The following is an 18815-nucleotide window of genomic DNA, read 5'->3' on the forward strand; positions in this document are numbered from 1 at the left end:
CATTGCAATGCTACTCAAAAGCAATCAGCACTAGAAAGAGTTTTTTTAATGCATTTCAGATTGCTTCAGGCAGATGCAAAGGACCTAGAAGAGCACAAGATAGAACAAGAAGGGATTCTGAAGGAAATCAACAAAGTTATATCTGCAAAAGATTCTGAATTTCAATCCTTGAGCCAGAAGATTGAAATATTGACTGAAAGGCAAGTTAAATTGGTTTGGTTTCAAACTCAAGTATGTGAAATATCATTTTTTCATGTTAACTAAGGCAGTCCATGAGAGTTTTTGTTTTTAATTCACTTCAAAAAAAAATCCTCTTGCTACTTTATAATGCAACAAATGCTCATAATATGATACTCCAAAAAGCCGCACATAAACAAACAAATACATTTGTCACAACCTCTGAAATATGCCTACACTTGGACAGTATCCACCTCTCTACAAGTCCTCACTGTTCAAACTTGGTGTTGTGAAAGACTAGATTCTAGTCATAGAAAGGGGGTGGCAGAAAGAGAAATAAAAGGGATGACCCTGCCCATTGGTGACATATGTCACCCCAACAGTAAATGAGGCCTTCAGTAGAACACAGGGTTCCCCATTCCTGAACTAGAGCTTTGTTCTTCATTTGAGCCTCGCACCAGGCCCACCTATTTAGATATTCCTATCCTCTCTCCTCTATAAATTTGTCAGCTGCTCTCAGTGGCTACCAGTACACCAGGCCCTAGAAATTCTCTTCTGACAGCAGTGTGCTTCAATGGGCATGTGGCATCAGCAAGAGAGGCTTGTTGGATGCTGAGATGAACTGAACCAGTGACAGTTCCATGTGGCTGACTAGCTCAGCAATTCAGATGATCAACACTGGACCACAGCGTATTTTCATTTCCTCAAAAAACATTTTTTGCTTCTAAACTTTTCTAGCCTTCAGAAGCTGCAGGCAGATATACAAGTTGCAGAAGGTAATGAAGATCACCACCTCCAAATTCTTAAAGAAGCAGAGAATATTCTTCGGAGCAAAAAGAGTGATCTAATGAGGCTGAAGGATCAGGTGAGTAGAATTGGTGGTACAGCAAATCCTTCCTCACCCACACTTTGAAATGCAAGTGGCCCAAGATGCCAGGCCCAAGAGTAGCTTTCATGAGAAGGGCAGAAGTCATTTTTACTGACCAAAGAGAATGAAATATATCAATCTTATTAGCTCACATTGCTTTTTTAAAATAAAGCACCTACAGTTACTAAGTACTGTAGAAACATTTAAAACATCACAGGCTTTGCTATCAGGTTTTCAACCTAAAGGCAAACACAAGATATGTTGGCGAGGAAAGTGAATGAAGGTCATTTGAAAGCAGCCATAGTGAACAAAATGTGTCTTATGGAGGTGCTCAGATGCAAGCATGAAGAGAGCTGGGTGTGAGATGGAATAGGAAAAGGGAATAGAAAGGCATAACTAGAAAATTGGTACTTGCAGAGTGAAAGAGGATCACATAGGAAAAGTAGATAGATGTACAATGAGGCATTTGAAAACTCATATTTTAGTCTAGGGTGATCTCACAGTAAATCAACAGAAAAGAAAAAGAGATACATTGACTAAATATAAATAGCTTTATGTTATAAAATGTACATGAGAGAGCCTGTTTGTTTGTTGCTTGCCAACAGCAGACTTCACACTCATAGGGCCCCTGCACCTGTTTCCCCTGCCGAAGCTCAGCATTTCTTTTTCTTTTTCTTTTTAATCTGTGACCCCTTTTAGCTAACATAAAACAACCCCCTCCCTTCAAACCTGGCTCCTCTAACTGACTTTTCAAAGGGGTCAAAATGTTGTGACTATTAATTCGAAAGAAAATCCAGGGCTTAATAATAATAATAAAAGTTTTTAAAAAGTGCATTGTGCATGATAAACTGCTGTGCACAGTATATCATCCGGAGCAGTGCTTGCAAGATCATGCCAAATGTGCAACTGTGATGGCATGCAGATCATGTAATAAGCTGCATACAGTCTGCTCACCTTCTGAACCTAACACTTAATACTTTTTTATTTTAATATGCTTTGTTGCTTTTTAACTAATACTGTGTGTGTGTGTGTGTGTGTGTGTGTGTGTGTGTGAAAATCCCACCCTGAGATGTTCATATGCCCCCTTGGGGGTATATACCCCTGCTGAGAAACACTGCTTATAGGTGGTAGTGATTGTGGTGGTGGTGCTGATGTTGATGATAAGTATTTAGTTGTGCTTTAGGGTGTTCCCAAAATATAAAAATAATGTATTATCTCAGTAATCCTTATAACAATCCTATAGACTTACTGTTTTATCTCTTTATTAAATTTAGGAAGGGAACAGGGAGGGGGGTTAGGGATTTACAGACATAATAATGGACTGCCTGAGACTACCTTGTGAGTTCACAACCAGGAGTGAACTTCAAAGCAAAATCCCCTTAGCCCAATAGCTCAGCCATCACACTCAATCAGCTCTCGAGAATAGCAAGTGTCCTCTGCTCAAAGAATCTCAGAGGTCACATAGGGAGTGCATAGTCCCAAAGTGTGACCGATAAAGACCCACATTGTGTTTTTCCCTCCTCCTCTCCTCATTTTTGTAGACTGCAGCTCAACAGCAGGAGCTGCTAATTTTGGACAGACTGCTTGGTCAAAAAAATAAAGAGCTCCTCCTCCTCCAAGAGAGCATTGCTCAGAAAAATGCTGACCTAACAGAAGCTCTTGGGCATGGCGAAGCTGAAGTGGCTGAAAAACGGCGACAAATAAAGGTTTTCTAGTTTCTTGTTTATTTTGAAGCCAGTTTGGATTTTTCTTGGATACTGTTCCCTTTTGAAGGTTTATATTGAAACTATTCCATTGTCTTAAGTCACAAAAATTGTGACTCAATGTCCAGCTGATAGTTACAACAATTTGAATTTTGTAAGTAAGATTATTAGGGGTTGTATCAAATGCTAGTTTTACTCGAGAGTAGACCCATTGAAAGTACTGTGCATACATTAGACAGTTTTTATTTTCAGTGGGTTTACTCTTGAGTAGAATTAGCATTGGCTATCGTGCTAAGGTTGCAGTCCTGTTCACACTGACCTGGAAGTTAGTTCCATTGAACCTAATGGGTCTTGCATAGGACTGCACCTAGTGGTAGAGGAGAAATTCAATTCTGATCTCACGTATAGGTGAATCTACCTAATTCCCTCTTCCTAAAATGTTATGCAAACTGTAACACAGCCATTATTTGAAAATCACACTTCTCTGTATTTTGCAATACAGTTCCGTGGCCTAATAGTTTATAAAACAATGCATATACTAGGGAAAGTGTACATAAAATCATTACTGTCAGGGAAATAGCATTGCAAAAATGTGTATATCCAGGAAAATTACATACAAACATGTATATTAAGAGAAAGTCATTAGAATGCTGATGAATTCACATGAGGAATATTTAAAAATTGGAAACTGGTGTGGAATATGGAGAATAGAACTTAAGAGAAACTTAAGAGAACTTAAGAAAACTGAGAGAAACTAAAATTGACAGATTCACCCATCCCTAAACTGTACTATCTGTATAAGCATACTTTTTAAGCATGGCAATTTTTGTTCTTTTGCTTAGGAAGTAAAGTCTTTTCTAGAGGATCTGAGTGTTCAGAAAGGAGAACTCAATGCCCAACTAAGTGAGAAAAGATCCCAACTTTCTCTAGTAACTCAGGATATCCAAAAAGAGGAGGAGAAATTGCAAGACATCCTGGGACAAATAATGAAGCATAAGACAGGTTTGGCTTAAAATGATTCCTATTTTCTTCACAATATACCCATTTTTGCAAAAACAACCAGGTGACAAGATTGTGGGTTGCTGTTCCAATGATTAAGCTAATTGCTTAGAAACAACTAAGAAGAGAGACCAAAAACAGTTGGCTTAAACGTAGGTTTCTTGCTTCTTAGGTTATTTGATTGCGGATAGTTTAAAACCTTGAAATAAGGATGAATGTTGTTTTAAACCTATTCCCAAGACTAGTTTTGCATGAGAATGCATGGTACAGCACTAACACCATGTGAGGAATGTTGAGCTGACAGTTCTGCATGGTTAACAGAGCTACTTGAAGTCTCTTCTATAGCAGCCTCTGGCTAGTTGCACATATCTTAGTTTCTGACAGGGGATGTGGGACAAATCCCACCTTCAGACCCCACACCTGCTGGAAGGCTACAACTTTTGCAGGATCTCTGTCCCTCTGTATAAATATTGCAAATGAGGATCAAATCTGAACAGAATGTGATTTCATAGGTTGTGTAAATTCACAATGAAAAAATTATTCATAAAGCTCTCCTCTACCAATTCAGGGCTTAAGCCTGTCTGGCCCAGTATGGTAAGGAGCTTAAGCCTCCAGAAGTTATTGGGCTCCAGCTCCCTTCTCCCATCAACTACAGCCAGCATGGTGAAGTCAGGGATGATTGGAGTTGGATATCAGCAACTTCTGGAGGGTTGCAGGTTCCCAGCCCCAGTTCCAATAGGGGGGTCTTTCCCAGCATTATTATCTGAGGGTTTTTTTATTGTTGATGTTTAAACTGGAGATAGTAGAAACTGATCCTGGGGGGCTGTGTATGATTCAGTTGGCTTATTTGGAACTTACCTAGTTTTGTTTCTGCTGTCAAATTATTAGAACTCAGGCATGTTCTTGAAATGTTGTGCCTCAAAAATGATGAACTAGAAGGCCTAAAACTCCAGCAAAGCCAAAAAGTTAATGAATTTGAAAAAATGCAAGTTGCAGTCCTGGAGGTAAGTGAGGGTTCAATTTGCCATGATTCATACGAGAGAGAAAACATTTTACAGAGCAGCTTGCAGGCATCTTTTATCTCAGCAAGATCTATGTTCACACATTACCTTTATAAGTTCTATCCCATAGGTAGGCTATATGGAAATGACATAGGAAGTGTGGTTTCTCAAACTTACTCAAAGTATCAGTAGGGCAGTCAGAGTGCAGGTTTATGAAAACTTTCATAAGTATGTATCCTAAAACAAAGGAGCTGGAATAATAGTGTACATAAAGCTATGTCCTACTAGGCACAAGGCAAGCATGGCAAATAGGAGCACTGTGAAGTAAAATCCAATCTGCTCCACTGTTTCATTTGTGTTTAATTTCTAGAAGAAACTTGAGTTGGAGACTCTCCAGCAAGCATCTCAGCAGCAGTGCAGGGAAGTGGAACGTCAAAGGCAACTTCTTGAGAGGGCTCAACAAGACACTGAGAGGCTTAGTTCCCAGCTCCATTCTCTGCAAAACAGTATCAAGGCATTGAGCACTGAGAAGCAAAAGCTGGAAGAAAACTGTGAGAGTCTAGAGGAGAAATTGTCGCAAACCAAAAGGTGAAGGGGAAATGTTGCTTAGAAAAAATATATTGTAGTATTATGAAGGAGATTCTCTTTTTGGATAATTCTGTGATTTTGTGGCATGATTTTTGTTCTCTGGATTGGGTAAAGGAGGCGTCCACTAATGGGTTAAGTCTTTTTCCATCCAGCAATTTTGTAGACTATCCACTGCCTTCTGGTCACTCCCCAGGTTCCATTTGTGGCCTAGCCTGTAGACAGAAATCTGATGGGGGGAAATGAAAACTTTTCACTTGAGGAAAATAAGTATAAAGAAGATAGAGGGGAGCATGACACTTGGAAAGAATCTGGCATGAACATGCAAGCATCAGGTTAGGCTTGAAAAGCTTGGATGGGAACTGTGTGGGAATAAGTGAGAGGTAGACCAGTGCTTCTTTCACTCCAGAGAATGTACTTCTTTTCTCTGATAAGCTGGAACATGTGCATAGGAAAGCAATATGATCTAGGGTCTAGAAGCCAAGCCTTATGAGGAACGGTGGAAGGAGCTGGGTATGGTTAGCCTGGAAAAGAGACTGAGACCAGATATGATATCCATTTTCAAATATCTCAAGGGCTGCCAAATGGAAGATGGAACAAGCTTGTTTTCTCCTACTCTAGAGGGTAGGACTCAAACCAATGGCTTAAAGTTACAAGGAAGGAGATTCCAACTAAACACCAGAAAAAACTTTCTAACAGTAAGAACTGTTTGACAATGGAACAGTCTCCCTCGGGAGGTTGTGGTCTCTCCTTTCTTGGAGGTTTTTAAGCAGAGGTTAGATGGCCATCTGTCATGGATGCTTTAGCTGTGATTCCTGCATTGCAGGAGGTTGGACTAGATGACCCTTGGGGTCCCTTCCAACTCTATGATTCTGTGTTTTATGGGGCCACTAGTGTTTATTTAAATAAAAGCATGCAGTAGCCAATCACCAGACTGCTATATACCAGGGACAGGGAACCTGTGTACTGGAAACTAGCAGTATAAACTTTACTAATATGCTCTAAAATAGCTGTTATGGCTCAAAAGTCCTGGTCAACTTGAGATCTTTTTGGTGATGACCGCTCTGTATTCCCATTTTAATGTTTGCAAGGAAATTTAAACTTGTCAAAAATATCAACATGAACCCAGAGTAAAAGTTTATCTTATGCCATTTTACAGATCCTTGGCTTCTGCCGAAGATAACAATAAAGCCACTCTCACCAGCATAGAGAAAATGGACTTAGAGGTCCAAAAACTGCAGCTTGATATTAACCAACTACAAAAGCACAAAATGCTTTTGAATGGCAACATTACTGACTTACAGAAGCATATTCATGGTAAATAATAGCTTTCTGGATTCCAACAAAATAGTCATCTTTTTTAAATATATGCCTAATGTATGGAATTTCTTTCCATATCCAGTATTTGCACCTCCCTGATTATTGTATTTTCTTTCAACGAGCTGTAAAATGTATTTTCTGTAGAAAAAAAGGAGGAACTGAATATTTTGAAGACTGAACTGAATGATTCCAGGCAGCATCTTCAGCTATTGGAACAGGTTGGTTTGTAGCATTGGAGTATAACGATAAGAAGCCTACAACTGTATTGAAAGAGGAAGCCTTTATCAAAAATTAACAACCCAATCCTCTCCGTGCTTAACTTGGGTTTATCTCCCATTATGTTGGAAGCTGCCCAAAAATGGCTTGGGCAACCCAGTCATATTGGTGGGGCAAAAGTAATAAATAATAGGTGGTGGTGGTGTTCAGCTCAAAGGGATTCATCTTCCGAATAAACATACATGGACTGAGAGAAGGCATCTACAAATATGCCATTTTGAGAGTTGTGACTGCAATTTTTCACCTATGGTGTGAGCCTAGCTCATGCATGACATCATTGCTTGGCAGCAGTGGTGCATTTTGTAGGTACCTGAAGTCTCACGGCTGAAACATGTTGGAATGCAACATTTATTTGCATGTGTTTCCTTTTTTGTGTTTTGTTTTCTGGATTTTCTTGCTGTGAAATGACAGGATGTGAAAAATGCCACAAAGCAAAAAGAGGAGCTACTTCAAGAACAAGCAGCTCTGAACAACACCATAACAGAATCTTCAAGAAAGTGCAGGGAATGCCAGGAAATACAGAAGAGGAAGGAGAACGAGCTGCAGAAGCTTTGCAGGGAAATAGAAGAGCACGAACTACAACTGAGCAAACAGGAGATGGTATGTGTTGCTCTCTCATGAATGATCTGCTCAGCTTGTTTTCTTCATTTTAAAAGAATCCAAACTGACTAGTTCTAGAATATAAGGATAACTCATCTTAAAGACACCAGCTCTAAGTAAATCCATTTATAGAGTGGGAGCTCAATTAGAGAACGTATATTCTGATCTCGGGGAGCATAAACTGCTGCCTTGTGCTTAATCTGAACTATAATCCATATTCTGAGTGGCAGCAGCTCTATGAGATCTAAGTAGGAATCTTTCCCAGTCCTTTTGATTAGAGGGGCCAGAAATCAACCTGGCACCTTTTGCATATAAAGCATGTGTTCTTTCACTGAGCTGTGACCTTTCCCCAGTTACTTCCTAAATTTAAATACAGTAATCAAAGTGTTTATCTGAGAATGATGGATGACATCCCCATATTCCATACTGGAAGGAGCAGGCAAGAGAATCCCCTGGTCCTGTTGTTGTCTCTTGAGTGCTTGCCTTTTCTTGGCCTTGTGCGTTTCCTATTGTACATTTTGCGAGCTGCTGATTTTTTACCCACCGTATCTCAACCCAAAAGAACTGTTTTGACCTCCCTCCCAGCAGAAGTCCACCCACATCCTCCACCTGGTTGTGATGCTCTGTGATGATGGCAAGAAAGAGCAATGTCTTCATCAAGTAGCGTCTTTATGGAGTGGTTGGGCAGGGGACATTCTTCCCTGGCCCCACTTAACCCTGAGATACTGTATTAGAATTTAAAATACCTTGCATAAAATGTATCAAGCTCCACTTTGAAAAAGGAAAATTTTCAGCTCAGAGCTTTTATATAACTAAAGAGACAGAAAGAAGAGCAGCTGCCTGTGAAGGTCAATCCCCACCCCTGCACCCCACCCCTTGCAATTGAAGGTTCACTCTTGACGTGTTGTCCTTGGCCAGGTCCTTCATCACCTCAGGGAGGACATACAACATGAAGAAAAGACGCTAGAGAAATGCACAGCTGAACTGAAGGATCAGAAACAGCTGTTGGAACAAGGACTAGCAGAGCAGCAATACCAGCTGGAACAAGCAATTGCTAAAGTTCAAGGAAAAGAAGAACAGATCCAGAAGCTTCAAGAGGAGGAGTCATGGTGCAGAGCTCTTGAAGAAACAGTCAGCAAAACCCGTACGTTGAGATAAAGGCTGCAACAGCCACTGATGCATTTTTATAAATTTACTTTAAAAAAAAAAAAAAGTATATGAAGAAGTCCTAATATAAACTCTGTAGTATTATGGCCTCATTGTGGATGTGGAACTCTCAGATTGAGCTACACACTGAACTGTACAATCCCTGGATAGTCATAGTCTCAAAAGAACCTTGTGAGAGAGGTTTAAATGCTTCTCTAACCTCTTTAGCGAAAGGGAAGGATGTACATGTAATAAATTAAAATTGCATACAGTATGTAATATTTTAAAATTGCAAAAGTACTTCTTCACTATATAGAGAACTGAAATTTGGTACATGCTTTTCTGGTGACATAGGCTGAATGAATCTTCTTGATTCCAGGACATCAGCTCTCTGAAAAAGAACTGAAGTTGCAAGAAAAAAATGGTGAGGTTTTATCCCTCCAAAGGGAGCTAGAACTCTCAAAAGCCAAGGAAACAGTGCTCCATGATCAGATTCAAACTGAGAGGGAAAAGGCTGAAAAGCAAATAGAAGGACTGAAGGAAGCCATCAAGATGCAGAAGGCCCAACTCGAGAGAGCACTTCATGTACGTGGTTTTGTTTTTGTTGTAATAAAAAATGTGATAGTTGGTTGAACCTGATTCCCACTGAAATCAATGGGACTTGGCTGCTTCATTTCAATGGAATATAAATTCAACCAATTTAGGCTGCAATCTAAATCTCCTTTGCACCAGATTGAGGGAAGGGAGTGTATTGGAGGGAGGTACCCAGCGAGGGACTGAACAAGCACAGGATTCACTATATCCCAAGCTGGCCCCACTGTTGCTATGTTGTAGGCCTCCTCTTTATGAAAACTTGTGAGGTAGGTCAGTATTATTATTATTATTATTATTATTATTTTATTTTATTTCTACCCCACCCATCTGGCTGTGTTTCCCCAGCCACTCATTACTGTTGGGGAGGGGAGAGTTCACCCAAAGCCATCTTCTGACTCCTTTGCAAGGTTAAAGCTATGCTTTTCACAGGTCACTCTATTAGCTGCTGCAATCACATGTGCATAATTAAATGTCATTTGCCATGGGTTGGGCCCTGTCAAAGCACTGTTACCTGGATGGTAATTATCATGCCAAGTTTTTGTTTCACAGGAGCATAACTGTTCATCTGAAGGAAAACAAAATATAAAACTGTGAACATGCCCACCCACCAATTTTTATTTTAGGAACAAAAACAGGAAAACCGCTGTTTGCAAAAAGAAGTTGCCTCCATAGAGCAAGTGGCACAAGACAACCACCTACGAGCAAAGCAGCTTATGAGGGACCTTAGCCAGATCCAAGTAGAGTACATGCAGCTCAAGTCACAGGTAGGACTTGGAGCCAACAAATTGCCTCTCTATGATGCGCTACATCCTGCAGAAAGGTGGGCTACCTTCCCACCTTCCTTTGTATTTTTTACACTAAATACAAAAGAATAGGGATCATCAGTAGGGTCGATGACCATTTCATGTGGGGGTTCCGTTCCTGGCCCTTGTGCATGTCAACAGAGCGCATGTAAGTGCGCCCTGCACTGCCCACATCACCCTTTTAGTGACATGTTTTGTGACATTTTCAGTCACTTCTGGGTTTGGCACTGTGCGCACATGTGCAATCACATGTCTTTTGGACATGCGTTAATCAGTCGTTGCCTGTATATCTATAGTGCAAAAAAAGTGGATGGAGAGTTTTCCTCGCTGCTTCCCATAAACATTAAAACTCAGGATTATCCAATGAAATGCACATTCAGGGTGAGCAATAAGGGAAGACTTCACAAAATGCAGAATTAATTTATGGAATTTGTTGCCATAAGATGTGTTTATGACTACAGAATTAGATAGCCTTTGATAGACCTCACCTCCTCCAGGAAAAAGCTATCAGCCATCCATGTTCAGAGGCAGCAAATCGCTGAGAACAAACAACACAGGACATCTATTTACTTTCATGCTCTGCTTGGGGATTTCCTATGGGAAGGAAGCAGGTTGCTAGACTAGATGGAATTTGATCCAGCTAAGATCATTTTGAATGCTTCCACAAGAACAGTTTCAAGGCAGGCTTGACTTCTAACATTGCTCACTTTATAACTCAAGAGCAATGGCTTCTTTTACACATACAGAGGTTTGGTTCCAAGGGTTCTGTGTATACATGAAAACACACATACTCAAACCCTTGGAGCCACACCCTCATGTGCATCCCTAACCTTCCAAAGAGCTTTTAAATTCTCTCTTTCTTTACCTGAGAAGGCCCACCCAGCACACTGGCTCTGGGATGCTCTCACAAGATCTTGCAAGGCCATCAGAGTGCCTGCAAGACCTTGTACAACCATCCCAAGGCTTCCAAAGCCAGCACTCTGAAAGGCATTGCCTAGTAAGCAAGGCAAAGAGCTTAAAAGCTGTTCTTGCATGCATTTAATTTGCACAATTTCAACCAGCCAGCCTTCAAACATGCAAGGTTAAAATAGTACAAGTTACATGTGCATAAAAAATTATTGTAATGTAGCTACAAAATCTGTAGCTCCAAGCTGTGATTTCAGTAGGAGAATTAAGCCTGGGCTCAAATATTTTCTGTTGGCTTACACTCTGGTTGGATTATGTGCCATTTTTTATCATGCCCAAAGAAATCAAACTCCTCATAAGGAGGAAATCGTCATCACCAACAGTACAAGCTGGAATTGTGTACAGCAGTAGGTCTTGCCTATATTTTTAATACTTAAAGGGTGGTTGTATGGAAGTGGCTAAGGGTGTCTTTGTAATTTGATAAATTAGTTTTCATTTGGCCAATTTTGTGCCCACATGATTAAATAGCTAAGTTTTGACTACTATGTCATCCAGCCATTAACATAGGTTGTTCAGTTACTCAGCAGATTCCATACAATCACTTGTGGGGCTATTGCCACAAACACAACCAAGCCAAGTCACATAGAGATGGCAGTTACAGGATGCAGCTGTTGCAATTTTTGAGATAATGGAGGCCTGAAGAAAGACAAATTGCACCTGTGATGTTACCATTACCTTAAAAAGGTAAAGGTAAAAATACCCCTGACCGTTAGGTCCAGTTGTGGACGATTCTGGGGTTTTGGTGCTCATCTCGCTTTATAGGCCGAGGGAGCTGGCTTTTGTCCACAGACAGCTTCCGGGTCATGTGGCCAGCATGACTAAGCTGCTTCTGGCGAACCAGAGCAGCGCATGGAAACGCCGTTTACCTTCCCGCTGGAGCGATACCTATTTATCTACTTGCACTTTGACGTGCTTTTGAACTGCTAGGTTGGCAGGAGCAGGGACCGTGCAACGGGAGCTCACCCCGTCGCGGGGATTCAAACCACCAACCTTCTGATCGGCAAGCCCTAAGCTCTGTGGTTTAGACCACAGCGCCACCCACGTCCCTTTACCATTACCTTATTCTCACATAAGCAGCAGTTCCTCCAATGCTAGCCAGATTAGGAGCCCCACCAGTGGCCCTATTCATTTCTGCAGCTGATCACATAGGGCCTGCTGGGTGTCTGCATTGGGTCTGGTTTGCTAATTGGCTGTTAATCCTTAGCATCCTCTCTGAAATCCTGCTGTCTCACCCTTGTGTTCCATTGCTTAGATGAAGAGTCAAGAGAATTTAGAGAAACAACACAAAGAGATGAAAGGGACAGTGAAGTCACTTAAGCTGGAAGTGAAAGACAAAATGAGAACCGGTTTGAAGGATCTGAGTCAATCCCCTCAAAAGCTTTTGGGAGAACTGGAGACTACTTTTGAGATTGAAAGAAGACCTCAGAGTGACTTGGAAAGTCTGAAGGAAAATTATCCTTTCACAAATAATGAGGGAAGAATGCTGTGCTTCGATGAAAAGCTGGACCTTTCCAAAGTCCACATCACGGTAAACACAACCCTACTAAAATCAGTGTTAAAAAAATCAGAGCTGCTTCAGACCATCAATTTTGCATGCAAGCAAGAAAGCCATTTCCGGCTTGCCCAGGAGGTGGGGTTGCGGGCTTCACGCCCACCCCACGTGAGCGGGGGCTGGTTTCAGCCCCCGCGAGAACAGGGGAATCCCGGCCGGGTGTGCCCCCCCAGCCAGCCAATCGGCTGGCTGGGGGGGCGTGGCCTGGGCTATTTAGGGCCGGCACGGAGGGGGCTCGCCCTCTCTTTGCCGGCTAGCCCTCACGTTTTTTCCCACCCTCCCTCCCTCTAGGTAGGTTTTAGGCAGGTTTCTGACTTTGCTATGGACTTCGGTCTGTCGCCGCAAGGGGCATGGTAGGAATTTTTCCCAATTGGCAATTTACAGCCTTTTGGTTTTTCGCCTACCTCGTAGCAACTCGTCACAACTCTTCGGCATTGGCGGTAGGCATTGGTAAGAAGGGGTTAAGAGGATGTGGGGGGGGGAGGAGCGCCATCACCTCCCCCCAGTGAACGAAGGGTGGCCCTGTCCGAAGCCTATGGAGGTGAGGGCCAAAGGCACGCCCCAGAGCGGTGACCCGGGGAGCTCCTAGTCGACGTGCCTCAGCAGGAGACTCCCCGATATAGTGTTAACCCTTCCCCGTGTCTCCAGCAAATGGGCTGGAGCCGGATAGTCGATAGGGCCAATGCCTAAGCCAATGCCTCTCATTCCTGAACTCAATAAAGTTGTGGCCTAATTCGCCCAATTAACCTTAAATTATGGTGTCTGGTGTCTTTATTTATCCTGGTGGGGGGCGGGAACTCGCCACGCAATCATTCTTCCTGTATTGTGTGTCTTATGAATCTCAGTTTGAAGCAACCAACTCCTGCATCTTCCCTGCTGTGGTACACCTGCATTGGAAACACAAACGCAGGAAGCTTTCCCCCCACACTCAGGCTCCTAGACTTTGATCTCTGCCACTTGCGGTCCTTGTTTCTATTTCTTTAAAAATAAAAAACTAGAGGTCTAAAACCTGTTTTAAATAAATAAATCCTGAACTCATTGAGCTGCTGGAACTTGTAAGTAGGGTTCTGTATTTAAGCAGAGTAGCTGCAGCTGCATGGTGTTCATAGCCCTGCTAGTTTATGATGTCACTGTCCTATGTTCATTATATGATGATTACCAACCAGCAAATCCTACCTTAATCTTTTTATCAGGCCACCTGTTTCAATCTGTTCTCTTTTCTCTCAAGGATGAACAATGGCGTGGAAAAGCACGCCGAGAACAGCTGCAGCACCATGAGGATCGGCTCAAGGTACCACAACAGTTCATGTACTAGGTTCCCAGCCTTTGAGTGGGGCAGGGGGCTAATATTTCCAGTTATTGTGGGGGTCATAGTTTTCCTTGATAGTATGTACACCTTTTCCCCCCGACGGGGTGTGATCCTGTTGTTCTGTCCCAGCTCCTGCCCACTTAGCAGTTTGAAAGCATGTCAAAGTGCAAGTAGATAAATAGGTACTGCTCCAGCGGGAAGGTAAACGGCATTTCCGTGCTCTGCTCTGGTTTCGCCAGAAGTGGCTTAGTCATGCTGGCCACATGACCCAGAAAAACTGTCTGCGGACAAACATTGGCTCCCTCGGCCTGTAAAGTGAGATGAGTCGTCTGCAACTGGACCTAACGGTCAGGGGTACCTTTACCTTTACCTTTATGCACCCCTTTATTGATATAGCACAGAATTATCTAATAAACCAGTCAGTTAACTCAGTGTGTTCTTTAAGGCTCAGCTTCGTCAGTGCATGTCAAAGCAAGTGGAGGTGTTAATTAAAGGAAAACAGCAGACTGAGGGTACCCTCCATAGCCTGAAGAGGCAAGTTGATGCATTGGATGAACTAGTTAGCAGTACTTCAACCGACTCGCAGTTTCCGTCCTTGAACTCCTCAGGGTTAACTGACTCTCTGCACGAAGAGTCAATTCTCACAATGAACCAGGTAAGTTTCCACATTGATTTGGATTTACTGCTTCTGTGTAGGAGAGAGCCTTTCTATTTTCATTTATTTTAAAGTATACCCTGCCTTTTGATCAAGTGATGATCAGTGGCTTACACCAGAAAAAAATAGCCAATGGCTCTTGTTCCTCTGCTGGGGGCAGGGTCCAGAGTGTCCTCCTTTCCCTCCTTACCCCTCCCAGAACAGCTGTTGAAGCAGTTCTTTCTGGCTGGAGGCAACTAGTAGAAAACTTTCTCCCCATGTCTTGGGTTTGCTTGAATATCAGAAATTAATTCTCTGTGGTCTGAATATGCATTGGCTTTTCACATGCATATTTTCTAAAAAATTTGGAGCTTAATTGTATGTTGGTTTTTAACAGGATTTTGTGATAGCTTTGTGTTAAAATGTGTGTCCCTCCATGCATAACCTGATACGTCAACATTTCATCTCACTGAGACTGTTTCTCCCAAACTACACCCACCTGTCCCCCATCTGATGTCAGCTGTGGGGCAGGTGGAGATGTGGCTAGATAGACTGTGGAACTGATCCCTGCAGAAAGCAGTCCTGTCAGTCTTATGCTCAGCACTTGGGGAGCACTGAGCACAGGACTTGCGAAGTGCTTTCCAAATGCCCTAACAATCACCTGGCTGCTGGGCGCTGGGAAAGCACTGCACAAGGGACATCCCAACCATCTATCAAAGTTGGGCTGATAAGGGCTGATAAGGATCTGGCCCACTGAGCCAAACAGGCTTTTCACTCTTGATTCTCTGAAAGCAGGGGTGTGTGTCTTGAAAATTTAGCTGCTTCTCTTCTAGTTCAGTCCCTGCTTTCACTCAAAGCAGATATGTTCTTTTTCTCCTATTTTTGTTTCTGATCAGTTTTTTGTTTAGCATTTCTTTAAATTCCTTAGTATCCTTTCTCTCCTATTTGTTTCTACTTAATCACTCTAGTTTGTATTTTGCTTTTTTCCTTACCCCTTTGCTGTTGGCTCTTCTTGCCCTCTGTTTGTTTTGTGAGATGGCTGCAATCACCAAAGCTAAAATAAAATGCATATTACAGTGGTTAAGAAAAAGCTTCCCAAATGGCTGCCTTGGAATAAACTGCCATGGATCTCTTTCAAGTCCTTTTAGGAGACTCTCCAGTAACAGGCTTTCTCTGCAGAGCCAATTGCCTAGACTATAACAAGTTTGCTTCTAGTTATATCCTTTTACTGAACCACCTTGTTAGCAGTTTATATTTTGTAAGGGTTTTCAGCACAGAGTTTAACACAGGAGGAAGGGACTGGGAGATGTACTACTTTGAGCAATGAATTTATTCACTTTGAATGCTTATCTTGAATAAAAGTTTTGTGTATCCTTTCTTTTTATATTTTACCAAATATTTTAGCCTGCTGTAAGTCTTACAATAATATAATCAAAATAATAATCATAGGGATTATGCTGCTATTATCCATATCCCAGAAGAAAGGAAAGTCAAGGGCTCTTGCAGTGTGTTGTCTTCTCAGTTTTTTTGCTCATTGAATGGGGACATCTTTTCTAGTTTTCTAGATCTCCTTCCAGGACATCAACAGGTATTTCAACACAATCTCCAGGTATTCATCAGTCCAAGGCATAATCCCAGTAGGTAAGAGTGGTGGGGTGATAACAGTGGAATGTGTGGAATTGATCAATAAATGTTAAAATTTAGACTGAAATATAAACACAATTTCTAGGGCAGTGTGACTGTGGCCCTCCATTGGTCTGTGGCATAGCCATTGGTCAGGCGTAATGGGAACTGAAGTCCAGCAACTCCTGGAGGGCCACAGGTTAGCCACCTCATTCAAGGGAGTATGTAGTTCTTATTTCTAAGTATGACACTTTTTTTTGAAAGTCTAGCATCTGTGTAATCAGCCTTCCTCCATGTAACTCGGGGGGCGGGGGGGGGAGTTACACCTATATCTTGCATCAAACACTGAGGCCATGCTCATGATTTAGGACACTTATGCTTACAGTTTTTAATTGCTAATGGCAGCCTTCCCCATCCTGGTGCCCTCGATCTGCTTTGTACAACTCTGCGTAGCCCCACATTGGGGTAGGGTAACCTGTGGAGAGCAGTGCATGAGGTTCTTTTACATCCACTGTAGGGCATTCCAGAACCTTAAGTAGGATCCAAGCCTGTTCCCTGTTCTGGAGCAGGAAAAGCTCACAAAAGCAGGGGGAGGGGGAGACACCACTCTAAGGTCACATCTTGCCACAGGAAAATGAGGAGAGGACATAATTGCCCTCATCTAACTGTTCCTCCATAGCTCCTCCAGATTTGCAGTCTCCTGCCTGTTGTTCTTACAAGCACATAATTAAGAGTACACCCCCACTGAGTGATGAGCAGGACTCCTTAAAGTCTCCAAATCATGGAATTCTGCCCATGGTCTCCTGGCAGCAGTTTTGCCTTCAAGCAATGGCACATCAGCCCTGAATAAAGAGCACCTGGGTTGGACCAGGCGGAGGACCTCTCCCACCTAATCTGAGGTGTTAGTGGAAGCAATGCCAGGGAGCTGTCAGAGTACCTGAAGACATTTTCAGTCTCTCAGGACTATCTTTCCCCCCCTAGATTTTATCTCCAGCATTGTTGGTCAAGCCCACATACAGACCACTATTAAATTATAGCACCTCTGCCCTGGATGAGGTCACACCAGCAGTTCCCAATGGAGTAAAGGTCTTCCTAAGCCTATAACAGTACCCTTCACAGAGTTTGACAGGGTGCGTAATGTTGAATGAACCAATCTTCCAAAAGGTAAAGCATTTCTGGGTGGCATAATCCCCACTGCTCCCTAGTGGACCATTATCATCTCTTTAGACCTCATCTGTTTCTAGAGCGGCCTCCTTGCTGTAGTGATCTTTACTTCTCCCTGCTGCACATTGTGTTGGATTCATTATTTTTCTATAGTCATAAAAGCTATGTGGTGGGTTACCTTGCTTTTCTAGTACTGTACATTGTGGGGGAAGCTAGGTAGCCCCTTCCACTGGAGAGCATCAGTTGGATTGAACCCTATCTTGTCACCTAGAGGGAGGTGCTCTTGCCAGCCTTCTGGACTGCCCTTCCTAGATGCAGAGAATAATTAATTCATGGTAAGCAGCTCCCCTTTTCCTAGCTCCGCTAGCAGTTAAGAAGGTAACAGCTTACCCAGAACCTGAGGCAACACAGTACCTCAGTTTACTTCCAGCCAGACCAGCATCACCTTTCATGCTTAAGAAATGACTTCTGCTAAAAAGTTAACTGAAAATCCTTTGTTAATCAATCAGTAAATTGGTATGATTGTAACCTTGCTTGCCATTTGCAGCAAGCATATTTTACAGTAATCACTGAAGTTTATTATTATTATTATAGGTAAGCAGCGAAATGCAGCTGTATTGGTGCAGCCCGTGCCAATAGCCTGGCTTTGAAGGCATCAGAAGACTACCTCATTGGTTTCCAAGTCCCTGTTAACATTCCTAGACATTTTAGTTGTGAACTCAGGTGTTTTTATTATGTATGCACACTTACTTGAATTTTTATTTCTATGGAGCACTTCTGCAATGCAAGCTAGAGTGTAGCATTTGCAGTATTGAAAGTTACAGCCATTGATGTCTGCATCCTTTTGTTTGTGGGGTAGGGGTGCATGCATTTATTTATATGTGGGTGAATGGGCATAAGATTTTTAAGCATTTTTAGTGAAAATTTGTATTCTGTTGATTTTTTTTTTTTTACAAAAATAAATATCCCCTCCCCCCCAAAAAATACACCTTGCGTTTTCTTCTGCTTTCTGTAAACATAAATATTTAGTGACTGGTTGTTCCACCAGGTTCCTATGCATATCTAGGATGTTGCAAGGCAGGGATGGGCCAAAAAGCAAAGTACAGCCTTCCTAGGCTGCTTTACGTATCTAGTCCTTGGGTAGATACCCTTGTGTCATGCATTCTTTGCCTGCATGGTGTGTTTGTGTAGAAATATCAACCTGTGCACAGCTGGAATGTTGCCTACTTTACAAATGCAATGGATGTGACTTTTTGAAACTAGCTCCTGTAAGGGATCAAGGCTCTCTGAAAATGTTGCCCACCCAAGGGATTTGAATGTGTCCTAGATTTTGCAGCAATAACTGCTTCCATATTTCCATCAGAAGCAATTTACTCCCCACTATGAAGGAGGTATTTAAAGTATGGGGGTTGTCTCCATCTACCTACTTAGAAGATGCAGGGTCATGTGACTTAACTTTTATACAGACTGGCTGTCTCACCTTACTTCCCCTCCT

The 18815-nt window shown here is 42.2% G+C and overlaps 1 protein-coding gene across 3 annotated transcripts in view; it reads left to right on the forward strand.

Annotated features, from left to right (window-relative positions):
* The window catches only part of CNTRL (centriolin), a 62333-nt gene extending 44029 nt beyond the window's left edge, over nucleotides 1-18304 (forward strand). For all 3 annotated transcript variants that reach the window (XM_080990758.1, XM_080990757.1, XM_080990759.1), the window contains 17 exons: nucleotides 60-200; nucleotides 916-1042; nucleotides 2587-2751; nucleotides 3591-3750; nucleotides 4636-4751; nucleotides 5119-5336; nucleotides 6493-6650; nucleotides 6798-6871; nucleotides 7341-7529; nucleotides 8448-8673; nucleotides 9055-9260; nucleotides 9893-10033; nucleotides 12291-12566; nucleotides 13819-13881; nucleotides 14345-14554; nucleotides 16091-16174; nucleotides 17915-18304. In XM_080990758.1, coding sequence (XP_080846884.1) covers nucleotides 60-200; nucleotides 916-1042; nucleotides 2587-2751; nucleotides 3591-3750; nucleotides 4636-4751; nucleotides 5119-5336; nucleotides 6493-6650; nucleotides 6798-6871; nucleotides 7341-7529; nucleotides 8448-8673; nucleotides 9055-9260; nucleotides 9893-10033; nucleotides 12291-12566; nucleotides 13819-13881; nucleotides 14345-14554; nucleotides 16091-16165 — 2545 coding nt within the window. In that variant the 3' untranslated portion in view covers nucleotides 16166-16174; nucleotides 17915-18304. The remainder of the gene's footprint in view (nucleotides 1-59; nucleotides 201-915; nucleotides 1043-2586; nucleotides 2752-3590; nucleotides 3751-4635; nucleotides 4752-5118; nucleotides 5337-6492; nucleotides 6651-6797; nucleotides 6872-7340; nucleotides 7530-8447; nucleotides 8674-9054; nucleotides 9261-9892; nucleotides 10034-12290; nucleotides 12567-13818; nucleotides 13882-14344; nucleotides 14555-16090; nucleotides 16175-17914) is intronic.
* The last annotated feature ends 511 nt before the right edge of the window (nucleotides 18305-18815 follow it).

This window comes from Podarcis pityusensis, assembly GCF_964106645.2.
Source record: "Podarcis pityusensis genome assembly, chromosome: Z".
In the NCBI taxonomy this organism is placed as follows: Eukaryota; Metazoa; Chordata; class Lepidosauria; order Squamata; family Lacertidae; genus Podarcis; species Podarcis pityusensis.